Here is a 27,131-nt window from a genome sequence, read left to right as displayed (position 1 = left end):
AGAAGATCCTGGGGACAAATTACAAATTTATTAGTTAATAGATAGATTACTTGAATTAATTTATTAGATACTAGTTTATAAAATTTTAGAAAATTTGAGTATATACAAAATTTTTTTTTAATTTTTAAATTTTATTTTTTTTTAGATTCCTTGAATTAATTCTTTAGACAAGAGTATTAGAAATTAAAAAAAATAACGGGACACTGGCAAAATAGAAATTGTAGAAAAATTCCTTGAATTGGTTCATTAGAAACCCTTTTTTTTTAAACAAAACTGGTTTACTTGAAGTTTATTAAACTACCGAGTTTTAATTCTTTTTAACCTGGATTAATAACAAATTTAGCACCCAAAAAATTAGTTGAGTTTGCAGTTTATAAATTTACTACTGCAAATTTGCTTATAAATGTTCAACTGATGAATAGCTTATTTGAGTATGCACGTTGTTCTCGGATATTTTGAAAGATCGAACTTTGCGATCATAAATGGCCACTTTTTTATAATAGTATTAATACTGTAAACGTACTACGCGTTTTACCTCTGACAATGATTTCACTCTTTGAAAAGTCGTTTATCTCTAATGCATCTAAATATTTCAATGAGAGACATTTAAAGCAACTACTAAAATATGCATTTACAAGAATATACATTTAAACCATTTACTTATAAGTATCAATTTTGTTTCCTCTCTCTTTATCTCTTTTTTCTTCTCATACTACATATTCTCTCTTCACACATATTTATAGTTTACACTTGATAACGGTTGGAGATACTTACCAACCGAAACGTCGTGTTACATTAAATAAATAAAACAATACAAGTTCGACAAGATGTTTTCACTGTACCATTGTCTACCACCTTCAAAAACACATATTTATAGTTTTTTAAATAAGTAAATAAAGATGGTTGTTTATTAATATTTTATTAGATTTTTTTTCAAATGATTTAAGAAAAATAGCTTTTTAATTCCTAAGTTCTTTTTACCTTACAGACATTCTAATCGAGCTATTTTAATTTTCTTGTTCCAAATTGATTAAAAATTAAGGATTTAATAAAATCAGCTAAAAATATTGAAGTTCTATAATACAAAAAACGAAATTACAACGTAATTTCTCAAGTCTGTTTCGCGACTCAGAAATTATTAAAAATGAAAGAAGTTAATAGAAGTCCATTAATACTAAAGTTTGTTTAATTTATGTGTTGTCGTTTCGGCGTTTATCAATTTATCCCAAGGACTAATATTATTGGATCCCTATCCAACAATTTTCTTTTATTTAATTTCTTTAAAAATTCAAGCTCTTCATCAATTTGTGCAACATTAATTTAATTAAAAACATATTTTAATTACGTCTGCATAAAAAGCCTTTTTGCACATTTTCATTTTACGAACACATCTTAAGGTATTTATATGTCAAATAAATCTGTCAATATTAAATAGATATGGATAATAATGATCTTATAAGATTAGTGAAGATTTGTGCTGTCGTCATTATTGCTTTGGCTGCTATCCAAATAATTCGATAAATCAATTATTAATAATAATTGAAAAGACCTAAAACCTGCATTATCAATTAGCCAAAAACCACTCAAAATCCCCTTTAAATATGAACAATCACGATCTGATGACCATCGGTAAAATATGTGCCGTCGTTTTCATCGTTGTGACTGCCTTGAAGATGATCCGGTAAGCAGGAACACAAGAAGAAGCCTTTGATTAAAAACTTTGAAAAATTGTATGATGTAATAAACGTTTCATAGATATTTTGACTGTTCTTTCTCTTACTAAATAAAAAAACTACACATTTTCGTTATAGAAAATTTATTTATTTATTAAATCACACCAGTTCCATTTCATCTACTGTATCTACTATATCTTACAAGAGCACAAAACGCCATACCAAAGAACGAGGCTATCAGTAAATCATAAACATCTTGTCGAGTCATCTTCTTCAGTTTTCTTTAATTTTTGCTTCAATCCAATCAGTTAACGAATCATTTTAATCCCAGTTACCACCAAAAACACGATCGCGCAAATCTTTGCTATCCTTACCACATCCCCGTTCATGCCGTTTTACTAGGAATTTTGAAAATTTTTTATATAGCTTTTTGACTTTTTGTGTATTAAGTGATTTTTTTTGAATGCCAATGTCAATTTGACCACCAGTTTTTTCGTAACGTTTTAAATATGTTCTGAAATTTATTGGTAAGAAAAACACCATGTTTATAGTCGTGCAATATTGTAAAAGAACGTTTTTTTTAACGTTTACATGTTACTTTTGATTAGTAGTTTTAAACATATTACAATTATTTTTCTCGCACAATTTAAAAAAATTTTAATATTTCGAAAAAAAGTAATGACTTGATAAAATTTTAAAATGTTGGTGAAAAAACTGGTTAAATTTTAAATTGATGAATAGATTCTTTGAATTATGTAATCACAAAAAATCATACAGACACCCGAAAAAAAAATAAAAAAAAACATCTTTTTAAAAAAAAAAAAATATTTTAAACAAGTCAAATTAATTAGTCAAGTCCAAGGTCTAGTAAGGGCTAATTCAAGGGTCAAGTTCAAATCAAGGTCACGTCGAAAGTCAAAAACTGAAATTGATTGACCCTTTTATAGCTACAAAAGTTTTCATTAAGGCCCTTTTCACTATCAACAAAGTTTAACGTAAAATATTTTGTTACCGCTTAACAACTTTATTGTTTTTATTCAACTAGATTTTATAATGTTTTTGACATATTCAAGTTTTTTATATAACATGAGTCAAAGAAGAAAACTTTTATTAACTTATATGCCCCGCAAACTACGCCCTGTACAAAGTAAAGTCAAGAATGTTTTTCTAAATATTTATCTGTTGGTTTTATTTTTATCAAGATTTGGTGATTTTTTAGATTTTTATTGCCTACTTAATTGTGCCTACTTTTCATGCTCTAAATTCGAAACTACCAAATTCATAAACTGCAAACGCAACTAATTTTTTGGGTGCTAAATTTGTTATTAATTCAGGTTAAAAAAAATTAAAACTCGGTAGTTTAATAAACTTTAAGTAAACCAGTTTTGTTTAAAGAAAAGGGTTTTTAATGAACCAATTCAAGGAATTTTTCTACAAATTCTATTTTGCCAGTGTCCCGTTATTTTTTTTTAATTTCTAATACTATTGTCTAAAGAATTAATTCAAGGAATCTAAAAAAAATAAAATTTAATAATTAAAAAAAAAATTGTATATACGTAAATTTTCTTAAATTTTATAAACTGGTATCTAATAAATTAGCAGCTATGACACTAAGAAACTATTTATAAATAATATGTTCTAGAAAATGTACTTTGAATTAGATTTAATCTTTTGCAAACCGGTTTTAATAATCATATAAGTTTAATGATCTACTTTAGATAATTTTTTTGCTTTTTATTATGATTTAAAAATATATACCTATCTAAGCTGAAAATGTCTTTGATTGCCCCTAAGTTTAACGGCTTGACATCACAAACTTAGCACAACATGCACACAATTGTATTTAGTAATGTAACAAAAATTACTTTTTAAATTTACTGATAGTTTTGTTAATTGTTATAGTTTTTTAAAAATATTATTAATTTTTCCAGGTTTTTGGTAGAATATTTGCTCTTCATGAAATATTTATTGTCACGCATGTCAGTTTTATTCCGGGCATTTAAATTAGGTATTAAAAGCACGCAGCAAAAAGGAATATGCAGGGTGTTCCACAATCAACGTCACAGGCTGTAACGTTTTTATTTTTAAATATATAAATTGTTAAGAAATTAATTTTAATAAAAAAATCAAAATAACTCCAATATCCTGTAATTGACAGAAGCATATGACCGATATCTATGCAAGAATTTGCATAATTACTAGAAGCATAAAAGAACGAGTTAGGAATAGTTCTTTTAATTTTGAAGAAGTATTTCTTATTTGATTCCAGGCATACTTATTTAGAAATTGGATATAATTTTGCACGTTTCTTCAGGCAATTAATCAAATTTTTCATCTTTAACATTTAAAGATATTTTCTATTTTATTGCAAAGTTAAATTAGACAATCAAGTCATTAAAATTCTGAAATAAAAGAATATTTTTTGTGTCAATGAATTTGAGTTGTATAATTTAAATATTTTTTTATATACCTAGTTGAAAAAAATTATATAGAATGTTTTTTTAATTTGTTAAAACATATTATATTAAATATATACAATTTCACCCAAAAGAGTCATTATTAGAACAAAATTTATCAGAAAATTTAAAAAAAATACTACTAAATATCATAAAATCTTACATCCTAATTAATTAATCTAAAAAAATAGATAATTTACTTACAAACGCGATTGCTTTTTTGCCATCAGACCGTAGGGACCAATAAACAGCAGGCAAAACAAAAACAACGATGACAATCGTCATTTGCATATTTCAGACCTAAAATTAAACAAACCGAGAACATACAAAATATCGACAACACTATAAAAATATCGACCAATTCGTTATTTAAATAAAAAATAAAATCGGTTCTAAACGGTATAACAACCGATATAAAGATTATAAAAATGTCCCCGACATTTTCTAGACCATTAATTTTATTATGATTCCGCCATTCGGAATATTGTGTCGGTTTTTGAAGCGAGGGGCAGGGAGGGAAGAGGATTTTCTGGTTCACAAAGCAACGCTAAAATTATAGACGTAAAGGTAATTTAAATTCAAATAAAAAATAAAGCGGAAGTGAAAAATTGTATTGCAAATCACTTCCGGCCTGTGTCATATCTGCATACATACATATATAAGCAAAATTTTGTTTTTTTTTTATTGCCACACAGTTTTTCATATGAATATTTGATTTATATTTTGTATTTACCTGAATGTTTTTATGGATATAATGCTCATAAATTTTTATAGTGTTAGTTGCCTGTAAAGTAAATAGTTGCTAATTAATAACACTTTATTAAGCGTTAACAATTATATATAAGTTTATAGTGAATAATAGGTAAGGCTTTAAAGCATATTATCTCGTTCTAAGCATTTTCATGATTCGCTCTGTCAAATGCTCAAAAGTCGCATATGGTGCTCGAATGATTTTCCTTTAGCAGGAAAACGTTCTCATTTGGTTGCTATTGGGAACGGCACAGCGGAAATTGCTGACGAACTGACGTTGAGAATTGCGATAAATTTGTAATTATATCAAAAATAATTATAATTATTAGTTTTTTGCTATTTAGAATATGATGGGTTTATGTTATGAAATATTATGTGGAAAATGGCCATAAATGAAGTACGGAGTGCAATAAAAAGTGGAAAAAGTTTGACCCATTTTTCTAATATAAAAAGCTATTTGAGGGAAAACAATGTTTGAAGATAAATTTTACCTCTTGTATATAAAAAATTAATTTATATAACATTTTTAAGCAATTGAGGCCATAATGAATACATGAAATGCGGTAAGACCTTAAAAAGTGGAGCCAAGAATCTTCGATCAAAATAAAATATTGCATCTTGTATGTCAATAGTTCAATTACTTAAGAAAGTAAAAATTGTATAGCAATTGAAGGTGTAATGGAGACCTGAAATGCAGTAGAAGCCCAAAAAGTAGACTCTCGACTCAAATTTTACCTAAAACCCATTTGAGAGTTTATATTTATTTTTATTCTTTATTGGTAATATTAAGTTTTTTTTTATTTACATCTGCAAGAGAAAGAAAAAATCATAAATATAATAATTTGCAGATATTCCATATTTTAATTCAGTAGTGCTTAACGAAACTTTATACAAATAACCTAAGGCTAATTTACTTTAAAACCTTAAACATTGAAAGACTAGAATTAGCATTGCCATGGAACTATAGCCAGTTTGTTTGCTTGCAACATCTCTGGTGCAATGATGCCAAATGCTTATGAAGAAATGGCAACATAATATCAAAAAAATTTGTCACTTATTTAGACACTTATTTTATTATAAAATATGATAAAATACTCTATAAAAAAGTCAACATTCAAAGTTAAATGAATGTAGATAACGTATATTAGAGAAAAATAGAACAACAACGCAACGCCGCTCGATCGCATTGTAGATTCCACCAACGCAAGTAATCTTTACCAGTGGCGTCGTCAAAAAGCATTTACATGATAAATATTTATTAATAATAAATCATACTTTAAATTATAAAGAATATTACCTTTTATGAACCCTTTATGTATTTTAAGGGACTTATCTTATAAATGGGTGATTCTACCAATGAAAGCAATTAAACGCAAATATTTGGTGAAAAAATACTTTTTTATATATTTTGTATGAATATTATGTAAAGATCAACAAAACAGCATAAATACCCTATCTTGTAAGCGGCCAGATAAAAAACAAAAAAATAGCTATTTTAAAGCATTTTATTGTTTTTAAAGAACAGGGTAGTGAGCAGACCCACAGGGAAGTGATACTTTATCTAAAAGTGACGGTGTCTTTCGTTTATTAAATATTTATCTAATTATTACTATGATTTTATTGATGACAAATACAAATAATTTTTTTAAATGTTTTACTTAACAAAATATTATTTTTTTTTATTAGGTATACCTATAAGAAAAAAAAATATCTTAAAAAAATTATTGGTCAAAATTACACTTTGAACAGATAAATAAGTTAGGATCTAGTTTTATACAGTTTATTTGTGCCCATTGCGTACATTTTAGGCATTTAACCCAATCTTGGCCAGTGGTGTCATTTTGATACAAAGCACCACAAATAACACATGAACAATTTTTATCAGACTCTTTTTCTACTTTTTTGTTTTTCTTTATTTTACTTTTTTTGGGTCTTACTTTTGAATTTTCCTTTTTCTTTTATTTGGTTATTTTTAGACTCATCTCCTTGCTCCTTTTTATTTTGATGAAATTCCGGATTTTTTTGCATTTTTGATTTTTAAATTTTTTTACGTCTTCTGGAAAAAGTTCTTTGGGGTCTATATCAATAATGGAAATATTAAGTAAGCCGTCAGGATCATCTATGTTAAAGGTCAAATCAGTTGTATTATTTAAAGTGACATCATTGTTAGATGAGTCGGATTCACCAAAAACATCATTTACGTTTACTTTTTCTGCTGAGGAATACTTTATCGCTCCCAATCGGAAATGATTACATGTATTTTTACAAAAGCAGCTGAGAGATTTCATTATAAGTTTCTGCATCATAAATGCACATCCTTGTCCTTGATGAATTTGCAACGTACCCTTAAACGGAATAAGATTTGGCTGGTCTTTGGAAATAAGGCATTCCATTTCTTCAATGTCTTGATCAGTAATTAAAAACAGGGTAATGTTTGGGCAACGATCTTGAATTGCATTACAAAACTGGGATAAATTAGTTATATCACCTCCTAATGCCACAACTTGATCTGCTGTCCGTCTGTAGCACCCACTCCATCTGGCGCACCCTGGTCATGGCCAGCTTCGTGGTAGTTCCAAGTCCAGTTGGTAAAAAAATTTGCACTTAAATCTGGTAACCTGCAGGCCAATACGTAAAACATGAGCTTATTACAGTATTGGGTTACCGGACCATCACTGACAAAGTGGACGTTTTCAATTTCTGCTGGTAATCCGGCCAATATTGGTTTTAGGTGAGCCCATATAGCAGGAACGTTATGGGATAGATTACATTGTACTGGACACTGTGCAATAAGACCTTGTTGAACTTTTTAAGTACACCACGACATCATGAAGTGAGATTTGTAGACGGGATCCTCCAAAATGAAAAGACTGCACCTCTTCACTGTATTTTGTTGAATAGTTTTCAGCAAAGTCCATATGAATGACCGCATCTTTTACAGTTAGCGTCTCTTTCAGTTTTTTTTTAAAATTGGTATTGATGCACAATATTTCTTTCATGAATAAATATTTTATCCAGGCTGTTTTTATATTTTGTAAGTAATTCCCCAAGAAAAGCTTCATAAGTTGATTTTTTTGTTTTCATAACTGGACGACGGTTTTTCTTGGTTTTCGGATCAATTATATTTTCACAAGTTGTATTCCATTCTTGATATTTTACAAGAACTGATTTATCAATTGGTTCACAGAATGGGAGAGATATCAAGTTACAGTTTTCACATGATCTTTCCAGGCATCGTTCAATATAACGGTCGCAGCAGAGTGTAATCAGCAAATTTTGATAAGTTGGCACCTTAAGAACTTTATTTAAAGCTGTCACAAGTAACTGTATGTTGCTGTGCATTGTACACATACATGTATCCCTATCTGCAACTTTTGGAGCAACTATCCAAAAGGGTGTTAGCCTGGCAAACATTGAATAACTGATTTTTGCCTTACCAGTTTTTAAAAATTCATGATGCAAATTTCGAAGAGTATCAAGCCTATATCTCTTTTGTTTCCTAACCTTATTTCTCTTGATATATTCCTTTTTCCCTGCACCTAATCTGCTGTATTTATCATCTTCTAAGAATGTATGAACTAACTTCATAAGGTGCCGTCGTTGAGTTGTATTTTTAATTTTTGTTTTTTCTTGGTCCGCATTCCATATTTTTTTATAGGTTATAATTCTTTGGTTTGTTTTCCAAACTTTTCTTTTCTTTACCACAAAGCCTAAAAGCAATTTATTGATGGTCTTCTTTTCTTGTGTAGTCTTAAGGTTGCTGAGGTTAACTGAAAATTGTTGTTCAAGAATATCTCCAAATAACGCCTTTTTAACAACTTCGTCTCGGGTGAAAGGGTTGTCCGCCATTCTGTACATTTGTGATGTGGGAGATAACTTTGTTTTAAGCTTTTCTTTTTGTTTGCGCAATTTGCTAACTCTTTTTCGATACTTACGAACTTCAGCTTTAAGTCTTAGAATTTTCTCATCTTTTTCTTTATTGCGTTTTCTCCTTTGGATAATGGATCTTTGTCTAGCCGCATTTAATCTAGGCGAGTCCTTAACCGCTTGATCTTGGCCTGTATTAATTTATAAGATTGGTGAATTACAAATCAATGCTTCATCACATAAGCTTACGGGTGTATTTGCTGTGATGAATTCCCCAGCCTCTTTTTTAGGTGCACTTTTTTTCTTGTAATATTTACTAGATCTTGCCCGCCACGACTTTCTGCATTGCCGCTTTTCACGCTCAGTCATTTCAGAGATGGTTTTTCGTACCCCAGTAGCTTTTTCTTTTAAATACCTTTGTCTATCTTTTTCTTTATAAGCAGCTAGTTTTTTTGGATCATTTTTAATTCTAGCATAGCGCTTTCGTTTATTTTCTCTTTTTCTTTCTAATATTTCTTCCCTAGTTAAGGATTTCTGTTTGATTCTTGGCATTTTTAATTCTGCAAGAGAATACTATTATTACCAATAAATACTTTTAAAAAAAGTGAAGTGGCAAATATATCCAAATGTAGTATTAATACATAAAAGTTTAAATACTAGGAATATATTTTCTATAATTTTTAAATTAATTATTATAGATATTCTATATTTTTATCACTTCCTTGTCTCTAAAACGGCAGGGAAGTGATATTTAGCAGTTATTTTTCAAATACACCACATAAATCTAAACTTTATCGATAACTCTTATGATTAACAAGCGCATGCAATACAGCATTAATTAAACCGGTAATAAAATAAAACTTACCCTATTTTAATCGACGACAGATAAATGAGAATTTCTTTGGTATCAATACGTCTGCACTCACCAAGATGTTTTCACACACTGACAGGTGCACGATGTGAACAAAACAACTTCAATAATAGATTGGGCCTAGTTCATATTTGCATTTTAAATTACGGCAACGCCGTTAAATATTTTATTTCGGTAAAAATTTTATCTAGTTTAGGGTGACAGGGAAGTGATACATATATTTGGGTCGCCTTCGTTTACAGCATAATAAATTTAGATATTAAAAATTATGTACGGTCATAATACCATACAATGATAGTCAAAGTACAGATTATTTATATAATAGTAAATATATTAGCTGTAATATAGTTTTAATCATTTTATATCAATGTACGTCTAGGTTTACAGACAGTCGCCCCAAAGGGTGTAATGCCCCAAGTGATAATTTCAACTATTTGTTTACACATTTCTACTAGAAATATTTTTTAAACTCATATAATTTTCACTGCCCAGAGAAAAGATAATAAGATAAATATATTTAGTTTCAAAAATAATTTTAATACCTTTTGTTTAGGGATTAATTAGCGAATCTTTATAAATTCCGTGAATAATAGAATCACCCAAATAACAATTTTAAGGAAATTAAATAATTTATAATTATTATAGATTTCTTATTAAGTTTTTATTATTATCCCTTGATGTATGGATGTTATGACAATATCGATATTTACTTGAAGCGGTTTTCTTCATGAAGTTAACAAGTGTCGAGGACCACATAAAATTAAGGATTTTTGGAAATAAATTTTTAATTGGAAAGTAATTGGGAGCCAAAGTAGGTTGTTAATAATCGTTTTCTAAATAGTGTGTATTAGTATTAACCGCCTAGTGCTCCTCATTTTAACTGAAGTATAATCTTTCAAAAATCACTTTTACCGAGTTATAGATAACCAAAGTTTGTGTTTCGAGGGATTTTATGCAGTCCAAAAATTGAATATTTTATACAACATAAATCGAAGCTAATTTAAAATCGCGCCCAGTATGCCAAATAAGTTTCAAAACTAATGACTTGCAGGCATTGACTTCTGGCCATATTTTTATTTTTGAGACCTTGTTGGGTTCTATTTTCGAGCTGAAGTTAAGTCACTTGAATATAATCCACCTGAATTGTTGGCAACTTGTTTAGCGAATCCAAAGTGATTTTTGAAAGTGGCACATATTCATTCTCTCAAGTTGTGGCCTTAGCTGAAAAAACAAAATAATCTATTGAGACAAATTCATGTGCATTTAATCAATTTATTATTTCAATACGCAACATCCACATCATTTTGCATATTATTTAAAAAACTAAACATCTGTGCGCTAAAAATTGCTTCGTCTATCCAAATTTGAAAACAATGACAAATTTCGATTCTACATTTATTGGCTGCTGAAAATCAAGATCAATATAAATAATTTAAACTTATAACGTAAATCAGAAGCGTTTCTCGAGTTTGGAAACTTTTCTATAAATAAATAAGCTGCCACCTCTGAACTCCATGGTTAAACTATGATCCAGAAGCGAGAAACTAAACTTCAACCCGTTCAAATATTAACTAATTTATTACTAGCGATGTCTGAGTAACTGCGTTCTACGTCAATATGATTATAATAATTATAGAAGAGCACGTATATGGAAACCCCGTTTGAAGTTTCCATTTTTTCTTCTTCTTGTTTGACTTATTTGCCTAAAAGGGGGAATTTTTTACTTAGCGGCGCTAATTTAAAAAGCCGCTAATTGCTTTAAACTTTGTCCCTTTTGTCAGGATAAAGAAAGTACCGGGGCGAAATTAATATTTATTTAAGAGAAACCGCTTAAAAGCGAGCTCAAGCCAAGTTGGTAATTAAAAAAGTTGTATACATTTTTTTTTGCAATTTACATAATTAACTTCTAAAGTTCTCGATAAGTGAATCAGTATAATAAAAATTAGTTTTTCTCCCTTAATTTAAAAAATTGAATTTACTAAAAAAGAAAAAGTCAAATATCCTGACGGTAAGTTATAAGATTTGCACTCGCCTTACCTAGTAATTAAACGACTTTGTCTTACTTTTCGAAAGAAATAAATTTTAATGAGGCAAATATTTGCTTCGAGGCAACGCCGAACAACGACAAAATAAGAAAATTTTATGGCAAATGCCATTAATTAAGCCGGAAGAGGTGAAATATTTATGATGAAATTGTTTACATGTTTTTATCGTTTAGATGACAAATTTAGTACAAGTAAATACACATTAAGTACAAAGCACATATTGTTCCAATGGTCATGGGGTCCAAAATTAATAATTTAGTGAAGAAATAGTCCATACTTGCAGTGGAGTCATGGGTTAAGGTAAAAAGAAAATCCTGCAATATTCTTCCACTTATTTATTAAACATTTAGTTATTTAAAATTCCTTACATGTTTCGGACACAGTGGACATCAGGGGTTAAATGGTTTAAAATTGGTATTAGATATACGGCCCAGGGTTTGATTCCATGTCAAAAAAACCCTCTATTTATTATTATTGTTTTTTTTAATAAAAAAAATAAAAATAATAAAATTACTACTTTCTCAATAACCTACTAAAATACTTTAAGGTGTGTTGTAAAAATTTGTATGCAAACGAAATTAAATTATGGTCTAATGAAATATTTATTGTACAGATTGATGAAGAGAGCGAGTTTTCAAACAAATTGTCCTTTGACACTTCCATTGATTCTGGCATATTATTGTTCAATTAAAAGTAGCAATAAATTTGTACATTAAGATAAAATTAAAAAAGAAATATATCAATCTTACACTAATTTCAGTTTTTTTTGTTATGGTACTTGTAATTTCTGCAACTTATAATGTATTCTCTAGTGTTAGGGAGAATCCTGAAAAATCTACATTTTATGCTGATATTCAGTCACAATATACCAGGAACAATGGCTCCTTGGTACCACCATTTCAGAGGATTTAAAGATCGCCTAACGGGATATCTTATTATAAAGTATAGTTTTTCAATGTGTTTCCTGTCTCTGTTAAAAAATATTGATCTTTTTTATAATAGTCAGAATTCTATGTTAAATAACATTTCACATACATTTAAAAGAAATTAAAAAAATTTATTTTTGGAAGAATCATGGGGTGAGGTATCTTGTTTATTGTTTATTGGGGGACTGCTAGTTTATGCAAAGTTGGTTGTTATATTTATGGTGAATTATAATGTATAAGTATAGTTGCAATTGCAATTATTATTTATTTATTTATTTAATTAATTTATTTTTTTTAATTTTTTTTTTAGAGTAGCTTGTAGCTAATCTTTGCTGAATAAAGACATTATATTATTATTTTTATTATTCTATTAGACTTTATACAAACGAAAAACGTATTTAAACTGTCTACATATGAAAGTCTACATATTATTATGTCATATCATTATTACGCATCATATCATACCGGCAAAGATGCTTGGCATTTACAGGAATTCTTAGGCAAAAAAAAATATGCCAAAAGTAGACTTTTCGATTTCTACCACATTTCATGTCTCTATTAAGGCCTAAATTGCCATGAAGTAATAATTATCCTACATAATTAAACTCTCTACAAACCAGAGACCCCACGTGTTTGAGCAAAAAATGGGTCAAAGGTTCATTCTAAAAACGTTATTTATCTTACGAAATTCCTTAATAAATATCTAAGATCTAAAAGCTCTTTATTTTATTATTTCGTCACCGGCCAGAAAATCGAGGCCCAACACTCTTGCGGCTCAGAAACTTTTAATCAGAAACGAAAGCGACCACGTCACCCCCCCTTCGCCGGTTATTATAAATCAACATTAAGATGATATTTTCAATTTGGAAAACAAATTCCAAGACCCAGTCCATTACCATTTCAATTAAGATAAAGTTGGAAACAAAGAATGGAAATAATAACGGAAACTCGTCGGTGGGGGGAAACTTTTTGGGAAAAGGGGTTAATACTGTCTTGATGTAATTGTAGAGGGCAAAAAGTTAATAAATGGTAGAGTGAAATTGATAAAGGCTCATCAGAATATTGCAGAACCTATTTAGAGTACAGGGTCTTTTCCCATATATTGACCCCTCCTCTACAGGGGTTAGGTGAAAAGTAAAAAAATTAAAATTTATACAAAACTTTTCGGGTTTGACTGACATTTTTTGAGTCCAATGCCAAACAATTTTTTTCTTTTAGAAATGTCAAATTTGGACAGATGGTCAGTTTTGTCTTATGGAACACCCTATACATGGACAGTGTTATGCAATAGAATGTTAAGCCACAAAAATTGAAAAAATGAGTTATATGTACCAGTCTATTAAAAAACACTTTTTCGTCATTTTGCAATACAAATTTATTTACCCTGTAAAATTCTTATTTTTAAATCGTGATAACCAACATTGACCAATATTTTATTTTACAATAAAGAGTTAAATTCCTTAACACTTTTTATAGCATATAATGGCGCCATTTCTACGCAGCTTAATCATGTTATGAGGGTTAACACTCTGTTGCTAAATAGGCAGTTGGCCGTTAGCCATAACATCGTATTGTTTGGTTCGCATCAACTTTTGTTCCTAAGCAATTTAAAAGTTATTTGTGTGAATAAAAAGTGAAAATTAGTGTTGGTGGTAATAATTAAAAACCTTAGACGACACTCCGATATCCGGTAGGCCAGCAATTTATTGTACATTATTTTAATTTTTCTTTGTATGAAAAAGTAAGGTTAGGACTGCGATATATTTTGATGCGTTTTTTTAATAATAAATATTATTCTGTAACTTTTAAATATCAAAAACTGTTTTTCTATTTACTACAGCACATGATATTTAAATGTACAAATTAATAAATTAGTTCGTTTCTGTAATATTTAGAAAATAAAAATTATAACACGTTACTGCGAAATGATTGCTTTTTATTCCATTTTACAAAAGTACATAATAGGTACTTGGTTGGTTATTACTAAACGCTGTAATTGATTTATTAAAACGTTATACATATACGTAAAAAAGTTAAGGCATTTAATTCTTTTTTGCATAACTATAAATGATCCTTAACTTATATTGTAAAAAGTGTTATTTTGGTTGCATATTTTATACTTAAAGGGCTGGATCGTATTAAATTTTGTGATAAAAAGTATTAGGTTTTTTTTTGTAAATGCTCAAAATTATTTAAACAAAAACAAAAAAGATTTATTTTCATATTTTTGAAACTTACCTGTCAATAAAAATATGTATATACCTACGTATAACAATTTAAATGTTTTTGATAAAGGATACGTTTTTCAAAGTAGTTTTATATAATTGGTTATATGATATTTAAATAGTTTGGATTAATTAAATATTTTGGTACATAAAACTGATTTTCTTATTCCAGAATGGAATCGAATTCAAGGTCCATGCGAATGGTGAAAATTTGCAGATCCAAAAAAAATAATAAGGAAAACACTTACCCTGAAACGTCCTTATCAGAAACATTTTATAATAATCAGAATTTGGAAAACAATATTGCGAAAAACTCTATGAACAAGTTTGAGGATAATGTTTTAGAAAATATTACAAGTAGCCATATAGGAACTCCTTCATCTCGTATTAAACCTGGCCTTACACAAAGTTCAAATGTGACTATTTTTGAACCTGATGAACCTGACTTAGATGGCAGTTTACCCAACATATCATTACTTGAAAATAGTAACCTTGACCTAAGTGGGTTGAATTTGGCAAACCAATAAAGTTTAGGTACTAATCCAGATCTTTCTGCCTCTTATCTAAATACAGCATTAAATGGTTTGGAAGTACTAGATACTGACATGATTTTAAATGATGTCCCGGCCGATTTCGATGAATCCAAGCAGTCAATCACCAAAAGAAAATCATCACCAAAGGAAGCAACAAATCAACAAACTTCTCTCCAAGGCGATTTAAGTGGTGACCATAGCAATAATGCTCAAATAAGTATCGAGAGCGATCAAGAAGAGGGAGAAGAGCAATATAGCGACAGTGATATTCAAGAACAATTACAGGACCGTAATTTTTTACCGGATAATAATGAGCTTAGTGAGGAAGAAAATATCGATGAAAATACAAGAGGTAGACCTAGGCAAGGAAAAAAAAAACATCCTGACCAAAATAGGCAGATTCGAAAGAAGAAAAAAGTTGCGGCCAGAAAATTCACAAATTTTAATTGCACTTGTCGGAAGAAGTGTACTGAAAAAGTGTCTGCAGAGATTCGGCAAGCGAAATTTGAAAATTTTTGGTTGGCTGGATCATATGAAGCTAGATGCGCGTTATTACAAGCAGGTGTTAGAGAAATAAAAAAGAAAAGAAGTTACTCTGCAGATTCTAAAAGACAGTTTAGTAGACAGTACTATTTTTCAGGTGTCGAAGTATGTAAAAGTACATTTATTAAGACTTTAGGTATATGTCAGACACGAATTGATTTTTGCGTTATCAAAATCTAGAACTAACCAACCAATTAATGATAAACGTGGAACCAATTCTGGAGGAAGAAATGCAACTTCGAAAGAAAAAATAAATGAAATAATGTAGGTTTTTGATCTGGATTCACTTAAAATACTCTTTAAGAAAACAAACCCCGTCTGGATTCGCGTTTTCACGTCTTTTCCGGCTTTTCATCATTTTTTTACGTCATGTCGTCGTACTCGTTCCTTGAACGATTATTTATCGACCGGCCCCAGATTTGAGACCAATTCAACTTCCTCTTTTCTCTTTTCTTTCGGCCGCGCCCGTCTAATTGCGCCCAAGAGCCTTTTCGTCAGAACTGTGCCGCTGTTGATTTAACAGTGTTGTCGCGTTGTAAAAGATTAAGTCAAATATACCAAACCAAATTATTATAGCACTTAAAACTAAAAGAAACATTTAAACTAAAATTAAATGATACCCACAATAAAAATTTTTATTAATAGTATGCCCAGATATATTTCCCATTATACACGTAACACTACAGCAGCCAAATTTTTGTCTTCAAATCTTAACCCTCAATCATTATACGACCTATACCATGAAAAATATCCAGAGGGTGTACGTTTATCCATGCATAGCTAAAAAGAGATTCTAAAAAATATCTATTTTTAAGGCGTGACAATCGAAAATCTGATCCATGAGTAGGATTTTGGTGACTTCTACTAAAGTGCCAGTATCTCGAAAACCATCGATTTTTTACTAAGGTCATTTTATGTTTTTCTGGGTGCTTATGAGTTGCTCCATCAGCCCCTTCAGTATTATTGTTGACTTTCCGGACACCCTGTCTAACCGATAGCAGTAGATGCATTTAATTGTAAGGCCTATTATAAAAAAAATCCTTGAAATTAATTAATATTAACAAAAAAAAATTAAGAAACAAAGACAAAAAAGCCACATTAATGTGAACTTATAAAACTTTTGTTTTCTCCTAAGAAAGATATTTAGTATTTTTTATTGATTAAAATGTTTTTATTTTTCATAATTAAATAATGACAATACCAAAGTGTGCAACAATATATATTCAATTCATATGCCTGCAATATTTGTTAATTTTTTCAAATATATCGTAGACACCTTTAATTATTTATACACTTTATGAAGTGTCATATCTCAAAAAATATAAGAGTAAGAAAAATGCGATTTTAAATAACCGTCATAGAGGTTAAAAAAATAGTACCACCCTATTTTTGTCCCAATTTTGCCATATTTTAAATTAAAGTTCTTTTTGAGTAGTATTTACCTACATAAGAAAAATTGTCCCATTAACTACTCGAAGATTGAACAAAGGAGGTTATAATAAATGGTTTTATAATTTCACCAATCTCTTTAAAAGTTGTTCCAAACTGCATTTTTTCATCTTAAATATTTTCTGAATTGAAAGTTATCAAATTGACATAAGCATGTTAAGCTATAGACATGCGTCTTTTTTGCTAATTTAGAATATTTGGGATCATATATATTATGTTATAATGTTATACATTATTATACCTATATTATACATAAAGGGATTGAGAAACAAACTACTTTGTAACAGTAAAGTAAAATGTTTTAATATTTTCCTCCTATAGGTTTTAAAGTGTCATTAGATTGAAGAGAATAACAAAGCAAATACTTTGAATATAACTTTCAAATAAATATTGATCTTTAACCTATAAAGACCTATATAAAACTATATAATTTTAGAGCCTTAGAACATTGAATCAAGAATCACAAGAATCTCTTTTTAGCTAATCATTTAAAAAGATTTTTTACACTTCGTTTAATCTTCGGTTTAAAAAACCTCAAAAAGATACGTGTTTACGTTGCGACACCTTTAAAATCAAAATGCACGCAGTAGATGGCAATGACCTAACTGTGGTCAACACGATGCTCACTTAAAACATGCCTATGAATTAAGAGAGCAAATGAAAAATGACTTAAAACTTGCTAAAACAGAAGTTGCCATTGAAACCCTTACTTTTGACTTAGAGAAGACTCATAGCCTGCCAAGACTTCCTACGAGAATTGTATATATACTACAAAAGACAGCTGAATTTATTTAATCAAGGAATACATTGCGGAAGTAGCGGTAAAGGATTTTTCTACGTTTGGTTGAAATATGAAGCGGGCCGCGGAACCCAAGGGGTAGGATCATGCCTAAGGCATTATTGAAAACTGCAGCTACCAAACTAATATTGTGGGCAGATTCATGTGGCGGACAAAACCGCAGTATTAAAATGGTTTTAATGCTTCAACATATTCTTCAAAAAATCACCCAACTCTTAATACTATTGTGCTACGATTCTTACAACCCGGACATACATTTTTGCCAAACGATTCAGAGTTTGGAGATGTTGAATGTGCGTTAAAAACTCACAATCGTTTATACACTGATAATGACTATATCCACGTTATGACAACTTGTCGGCGCAAAAATCCTTTTATAGTAACCAGACTACACAAAACTGATTTTGTATCGGTATCTTCCCTTCAGAAACTCATTACTAATCGTAAAATAGATATTGAGAGAAATAAAATCTCTTGGTTAAAGACTTGTGAAATAGAATTAGAAAAAAGTGATCCGTTCAAATTGTTTATGAAGAACGGACTCGCAGATGAACCGCAAACTATTGAAATATCTAAAGGTCGTAAAGCTAAAACATCAATATTTACTAAAGAAATGCCAATATTATGGCCAAATGGTCGAGAGCTATCTGCTGCCAAAATCAAAGACCTAAAAGAAATGTTAAAATTAATTCCAAACGATTCAAGAAGCTTTTACGACTTTTTAAAAAGTGTCGCTTCTGGGGACTTTGTAGACGATACAGAGGGACTTGGTGCTTCGATTGATTTTGATATTGAGCAAATGAATGATCTTGACGTTGATATGGATTAAGTGATTAATTTAAGTATTATTTTTATTATTTTAAGGTACTATGCTGTGTAAACCGTTGTGTTTTTAAAAGAATGTATTTGTTTATTTTAATAAAAGACTCTAAAAGTATATCTAAGTAGGTTCAATAGTTTAATCAAATGTAAATCAAACAGTTTTGCTTTTCAAACCGTGCAATAGTAAATACTAGTACTACTTTTACTAAAGTTTAGATACTTAAAGGTTCTAAAAATATAGTTTATAAAGAATTTGTATTTTATGTTATTGAAGAACTTATTATAGGTTAAAGAGAAATAATATTTTTGATACTTTAGCCGGCGATATAATAACTAGGCTGACTTACATTAACATGCTTGTTTATCGATATTTAATTTTTGTAATATAACGTTAAGTGCCATAAAACGTAGTGTATATTATTTTTGTTCAGTAGGTTACGGATATGCAATAACATGTTAAGTATCTTAAAACATTTGTTAAGTATGGAACTGCTTGAAATATATTTACAATAAAAATTATAGTGTTTTTTATAAGCCTTTTGCAATATTTGCCATATTTTACTAAATAAATATATACTATAAGCAGATACTAACAAATTTTACCAAAAATTTTATCCTGAGTGGTCGCAATGTTAATGAAATATTGTATATTTACTTTAAAACTTAAAGCGCGTTTTACTCAAAATGACTTGCGCGTGGCTTAAGACTCTATTGCATAACACTATCCATATATAACCTCGTAGTTAAAAAGTGGCGAATTTTCTGATTTCCAACATATATATAATTTAGCTACTTTTAATTAAGCCGTTTTGGAAATATCGAGGTCCAAACTTAAAAAAAGTGGCCTAACTTTATGTTTTAAGTGGCTAGGTTTGCATCTCTTGGTTAAAACATATTGAATTCAATTTATTATGCAACAACATTATAACAACGAAATTTATCCATTAAAAGGTTTTCCATTCCAATTATTATGTGTTTAATTAATATATTGCTATGTTGACCTTAATTATTAGTACGGTTAATGTATCTATGCAACAAAAGGTCAAGTAGAAAAGCTTTCAATTTATTTAATATTACAACATGTCATTAGTTTATTAAATAAATTTTTTTTAGTATATTACATAGATAATTACTCGAAGGTAAAAACAAAAGGGCCCATATTAAATAATTCATTTTTTAATTAATAAAAACGAGAAAAGAAAAGCAGGTGAACTGGCGGCTCTTTGAAGTATATCAATCTAACAAAAGCCCTCGGAACATATTAAAATCGGTACAAGTACAAAAGAAGAGGCAACGTTTTAATTTGGTTTTCCTATTTTAGAGCTTACCGGAGCGCAAAAACAATTTAAACACTGAATATTTCGAGGGTTAGGGAGGTTCTCGAGTGAAAAATTTTAATTTGCAGACGTTCTGACTGTCATAGATAATGCGCCTTTTGTACTCGCTCTGTTTACTTGTTGCCTCATGTTAATTTCATTAGCAGACGCATACTCAACTGCAGCAGTGTTTCCTTTTAGCAAGGAAATTAAAAAAAAAATTAATTCCTAAAATGTTAACATGAATAAGTGGATACTTTTGAAATGATAATCGAAAAATCCTTAAATTACCTCGGTTAATGCTCGTTTTATTATGCGCGTCACGTTCGTGCCAAAAAAAATGAAGAAAAAAGGCCCAAAAAAGGCAAAAATAATTAAATTTAAAAAAGTGCGAAAAGCTTTAATAAGAGAAACGCGGGTACAAAAGGTAATTTCGAAAGATGAATGTTTGAGAACGGAGGGAGCATCGTCCCGCGATGATTACGGTCGACTAAATATTTAAAATCTAATTTTTCAACGGTTTATTAAAAATTTAGTGAAATCACATCCCTTCTACGAAAAAAATAAATTAAAATTTTGATTTTCAGCTTCTTTACCTGGATTATAGAATTTTAATTAAAACTTCTTGCTTAGAATGTGAAGTTTTTTTGTGAACTTGGATATAGTCGCCTTCGCTCTTATCGTGCGGGTTCAAAGGTTACCACGTAATATGAATCAAATTGAAAAATCAGTGGCTGCCAAAATGTTATTTCCTTGAGAGTTTGACAATACATTGAACGCCGTCATATGACATATTAAAGTGACCATTATAAATTATTAACTGACGTGATGCCTTTAACGCCGTAAAAATGTCTGCGGAATACTACGTATGCGAGATTCGACATGTAAAACATACGTTGGTTTTCATGACGTGAAAAAGCCCGAAATTATCCGAAATAAACGAAATTCTCAATTTTTCAAATTTTTCTTTACGCAATAATATCTAAATCTAAGCATTTTATATTTTTTTATGAGAGCAAAAATGCCTTCATTTAAAAATGGTTGTTACCTAAATTTTTGAGAAATTAGTATACGATTTAGCATGACCCTGTGTATGTGCATAACATACTAATTTGTCGATTTCAGGGCACATCGTCTAATTTTAAACGATTATTTGATCTTGTCTTCTTCTTTGTTTATGTTGATTGGGTTTTTTTGTAATAATTATTGGGAAACTATACATTTTGGTATAATGACAAACAATTAATTTGTATTGTGTGTGATGCAGTGCAGTCAGAGACCAGAAAACTACTTTCTTTGTTTAAAGGCAAGTTCATGTTACAATCTCACTTTTAAAATGACATTTTAATTTTATGATTTATTATTTGTCGTTCGACCCAATCTATACGTTAATGCACAGAAAATTAAAAAAGTTGTGTTATCTTTTCTTTTATATCAGTTAAAAGTCAAAAAAATATAAAAAAATAACTAAAAAAAAAACTGGTGAATGCGGCGGGCATTTTTATCTCCCAGCGCATTCACCAATTTATTTACTTAGCTTTGTTTAAAAAAAAAATTTTGTACTTTTTAATCATACCTAAATAATAAACGAAATGCAAAAAGAAAACTAATTATTTTAATAACGAAAAAGAAAATAAGGGATTGCTTAGAATGTACAAGAAGAAGTAGCTAAAGCGCTTGCAATTAGTTTAAGAATGGTGCAAAAGGTTGAATATGAAAACAAGAACAATCTTATTTCCAAGCAGGAAACAAAGTGTAAAAGAAAGAAGCCGAAGACTGAATATTTAGGTGAATGTGTAAAAATGAAGTAACAAATTTGACTAAAAAAAGAAAGTAATTATCTCTAGAAAACTCTTCGTCATTTTTCGAATCTTCTTCAAATGGAGCAATGATCAATGGTTCAGCTTGGATATCGAGTACTTTTTCTCTCTTCCACCAGGTTCTAATAATGTTTTCTGTGTGATCCACTGATTTCCGCCAATACTCTTTTGTGATGTGATTCAATGCCTCATTCCAAACAGCTTCAACCTGGTCAGATCTAAGCCCAGCACCCACATGCTTCTCATAATAAGATTTTGATCCTGCCCATATAAGCTCAATGGCATTAAACTGACAATGGTATGGTGGCAATCTTAAAACTTCATGGCCATATTCACGTACTATTTCATCAACAGCATATTTGGTCTTTTCAGCGATTTTGCAATTGAAAGAAGTTCGTATTTTAGCATATCGTCGTTAATCTTCCAAACTGACGCATCTCATAAAAATGCGAATTTGTGATTTTTACAGCAACTTGCTTCTAAATAAGTAAATTTTCATCTCACAAAGTAGCGTAACTCAATTCGCATTGGTTCGTTGGTAAAATGAAAGACATTTTGTCGTATATCAAAATATTTTACATTTTAGTTCTCACAAACAGACGTAAGTCGAGATACGTCAGAGTTTGTGAGATATTTATTTTTTTAAACATATCCAACCACTTCAGGCGTAACTCAGTTTACGAGTTCTGACAGGAATAATAATCCAAGTGCGTAATCATTGCAGACTGGATAAAATGCGGTGTTAGATAGTCAGTTCGTTGCAGCGTGCAGTTGTTGCTTGTTGTAGTTGATTTTAAGTTTACGATTGTACTGTTTTTATGATGGATGTGCTTGTGTTGTGAAAAAACGGGACAAAAAATGTCGTCTTTTCTAGAGAACTGTTGTTTAGTGGACAATTAAAAATAGACACTAAGGTTAAAATGTATTATTCCAATAAGTCCCATGCTGGTAACATTTTCGTGCCCTCTCAGCCATATCCAGTCTTCAGACTTGCCAGAAGACAACATCCTTACCAAGTTAACCCCCTTGAATTTACTGATTTTTTGGACTTTCAAGAGATTTAAGACTTCTATCGGTAAAAACAGCAACTACTGGAGAGCAGATGGTAATGGACGGAGATTATGGTAATTAAGGTGAGCAAAAATTCTCCTCATGAGATATTTTTCAAAACAAGCCATCTTGATGAAAAATACAAATCATTGTCACTTAAACGCCTTAAAGTCAACCTTAACAACGTACATCCTAGAAAGCTGAATTCAGAACCTATTAAAGTATCCAAGGAGAAGTTCTCCGATTTTCAAACATTCTGTATTGGTCAGACTCCCATAATAAGACTGGAAGAGCACGAGAACTTCTATCGTTCACTTCCACATTAAATAGGTCGCAACTGTATTATTTGTTTGTTTTTCGTTTTTGACAGTAGGCAGTGGTTTTAAGAATGACCTTTTTGTTTTTTGTTACCTACAGTATTATTCTTAGGATGAAGTTTATTTATTTAAAAAAAAATCTTTGTTCAGTTTGTTTTTTACTACTTTTTTATGAAGAACTTTTCATACAAGTATGTGCATTTCTTTGTTTGATTTTAAATTGCAATAAAAAACTTTTTAATACAAAAAATGTTTTTTAATTTCGTTTTATTTGCCTGAAGCGACGTATTATCTAAAGAAAAAATGGGCGTAAATGATTTTAATTTAGATATTTTGGTCTCATAAATAGTCGTATCCGAAATTTTTCAAAAAATGTAAGAAACCAACGAAAGTTTTTAATCTTAACGCTCTTAGACAGTTTAAAGTATGTTCATTTAACTAAATTATTAGTCCCCAATTTTACAGCCTAATAATCAATAAAACTTAAATCTTCTCTCCTGAACAATTAGGAAAAATGAGATACGTCAGTTTGGAAGATTAACGACGATATATGGCAAGGGATTCTGATTTTCTTTTACTAACCATTCATAAATTTCGCTTTTTCTCCAACTTCCATTTGGTTGCTTATTCAAAATTCTTGAATGATACGACGCATTGTCTAATACTATTAAGGAAGGTTCTTGCAAGTTCGGTATTAACTGTTCCTTTAACTATTTTTCAAACATTTCGCCATTCATACTGTCATGATAATCCCTACTTTGAGACTTAGAAGAAAAAATTAAACTTGCACCTGGAACGAATCCCGTTGAAGACCCGGCATGTAAAATAATAAATCGTTTTCCCTGACCACATCCTTTTTTTCTTTTCACGCTTTTCACAGATTCATCTTGCCAAGATTTTATTCCACTCCCGTTTGAAAATATCCAAGTTTCATCTAAGAATATCACTTTCCATAACTTTGATTTTTCATTTTGTGTATATTGTCTTAAAAATCCTATTCGTTGGCTCACAATATTTGGTAGTTCACACAAATATCTTCTATTGCAGTCTTTTTTATAGCGGAAACCTATGCTTTTAATTTTAATTTTGATAAAGCAGAAAGTCCAATTTCCAAAGTGCCGCGTTGCTTTAAAACATCCCTCAGAAATGGCAGCGTTATATTTGTTTTTAGCCTATATAGTTCATAAATCCTATCCCTTACTTCCATTTTTACACATTCACTTAAATCTTCAGTCTTCCTTCGACTTCTTCCTTTTACATTTTTTTTCCTTCTTGGGAATAAGATTGTTCTTGTTTTCATATACAACCGTTTGCACCATTCTTAAACTAATTCCAAGCGCTTTAGCTACTTCTTCTTGTACATTCTTAGGCAACCCTTTATTTTCTTTTTCGTTCTCGAAGTAATTAATAACATTAAATATAATTTTTTTGGCTTGAGGATTTAGAAATCCACAAAAAGGCTTTTTCTTTTCCATAATTTTAAATTTAAATTATCTTGTGACAAATAATGTCATCCGTCAATCGAAACGAGACAGACATGTTTGTTATGAAAGTAATTGTTTTAGAACCACTGACATTTATCATTTTACCTTCTTTTGATACATTAAAGGCCAATTCCCATCTAAGCAACATCAAGCGGCGCGACGCAGAGCAGCAAAATGCTGCTTACAATTGGATAATTCAATGGGGTCGTTTCCATTTAAGCAGAGCGATGCAGCGCCGAACAGAGCAGCGCGGCGCTGCAAAATTTTAATTTCCCATGAAGCATTGGCACGCAGAAAGTCGCTCGTAAATTCGCCGCTCTGCTTGTTGACGGACAAGTGGGAATTGGAAGATTCGCGCGCAGGCAGCAATTCTTCTTAACTTGTTTGTTTTTATTTTTTAAAAGTCTGAAGTGATTTAGTTTAAATTATGGACGGAGAAAAAATTGATAAACTTATCGTTCTTGTGGCTGAATTTAGTGAGCTATAAGACATGGCTCATAAAAGTTATAGGAACCAACACGGAAGATAAATAATTTGGACGAAAATTGGTAACAAACTTAATGAAAAGGGTAAGTGTTAATTTATTGTATTTATATTAACTGTTTAATTTATATTAACTTGTTATTGCTCTTACTATCCATTTAAATACAATGTACTCATAGTTACTCATTGATGAGGCATTTATAGGCACTATTTTTAAAACTAATAAGTAACGGGTAATTTACTTTATTTATTACCATACAATTATAAAATAACTTTACAGTTGGTTATTTAACATTTTTAAGCATTTTGTATATTAATTATTGCATCTTCTTGCCAAGAAACTGCCCCTGAATCAGAGTTAAAATATCCCTTAAATGCATCTCTTATTTTGATTGCTACATTAGAGCATTTTCAACCAATGTTAGATATACTTGCAAAAACTGGTGCTATTTTCTGTTCTCTTTTGCTCTAGTACGGTCAGGAAGACATTGTCATTTCTAAGGAAGTTATGCAAACAAAGACTAGATAAAATTATTTTATCTGCATTTTTTGGGTGAATCTGTATTTTATTTAAGAATATTCTAAACGTTTGACAAAGAATCCAAGGCCAAAGGCATTTTCGGAGACTCTACGAGCTCTGGAGAGACGATAATTGAAAATTCTTTTATCTTGTGACAATCCGCGTCCTGAGTAAGGTCTCATTAAATAAGTTTTACAAGGGAACGCTTCGTCTCCCACTATTACATGTGGTAAAGGTTCGCCATTTACAGTAACTGGTCGATCCTTAGGCATTCCAAATGTTTCATTTTTAAGACTTTTTCCCATATTCGAATCAGTAAATATCCCACCATCGCTATTTTTACCGTATGCTCCAACATCCACGGCAATGAACCAGTATTCTGCATCTTGATCTTGTAAAACCATCGTTAAATGAAAATAGCCCACTAATAGATTTTTTTATTAATATGGGCAAAACATCGGCTACATTTCTCCCACTATGGCAAGCTACCGTGAAAAATAAAGTATTTCAAATAGTAAATTCATACAAATTGCAAATGTTATCAAATTCCTCCTCTTTGATAACACAAACTTCTAGTGAGAGTCAAGACATCAGCCCAAATTCATGAGACAGTACCACTTCAGCCACCAATGCAACAACACATCTCTGTACAAGATAAATCGTCTACATTCTTCGGGGAAACGTCTACATACTATTCACAATTCGCAACTCAATTACCTCACTCATAGACTCGTCACTAATCTTGGCCATTTTTTTGTGAAGAGATATGTTTTTTAGTTTATTTTTTTTATGTGTTTCCTTAGGACTATTTTGTTAACTAGTGTTTATTTTTACAATCATATTATCAAACATAAAATCAGTTTATTTTGTTGCGTTAAATAAAAAAATATGTTTTCATATCACTTAAAAATAAATGTTTGGACTAATTAAATCAATCGTTTGCTTACCTTAGAAAAACAGTTAGCCTCTCTTGTGGACTGATGCTCTGTCGAAATTTAGTATTTTGTTTCGTCAAAGGAATGCGCAAAAGATCGAACAATTTAATTTCTTTCAATAGTTTCAAATATTGGATATCATCAGTAATTAATGGTGTGAATCTAGTTACTACCTATTGGCAGGGGAGAAGGGTTAGGCAACAGAAACACCAACAAAGTGTGTTGATAAAAGTTTAATTAAAAGCAG

General features: G+C 30.2%; 1 protein-coding gene across 1 annotated transcript in view; it reads right to left on the bottom strand.

Moving 5' to 3' along the window:
- The window catches only part of LOC126736990 (chymotrypsin-like elastase family member 1), a 41,320-nt gene extending 14,189 nt beyond the window's left edge, over positions 1 to 27,131 (bottom strand). The window contains exons 1-2 of the mRNA XM_050441685.1: positions 26,897 to 27,131; positions 4,334 to 4,429 (exon numbers count right to left, since the gene is read on the bottom strand). Of these exons, the coding sequence (XP_050297642.1) occupies positions 4,334 to 4,420 (87 nt within the window). The 5' untranslated portion in view covers positions 4,421 to 4,429; positions 26,897 to 27,131. The remainder of the gene's footprint in view (positions 1 to 4,333; positions 4,430 to 26,896) is intronic.

Source organism: Anthonomus grandis, chromosome 1, assembly GCF_022605725.1.
Source record: "Anthonomus grandis grandis chromosome 1, icAntGran1.3, whole genome shotgun sequence".
NCBI classification, from domain to species: domain Eukaryota; kingdom Metazoa; phylum Arthropoda; class Insecta; order Coleoptera; family Curculionidae; genus Anthonomus; species Anthonomus grandis.
The sequence above is the reverse complement of the archived record's forward strand: the minus strand, read 5'-3'. Positions and strand labels throughout refer to the sequence as shown.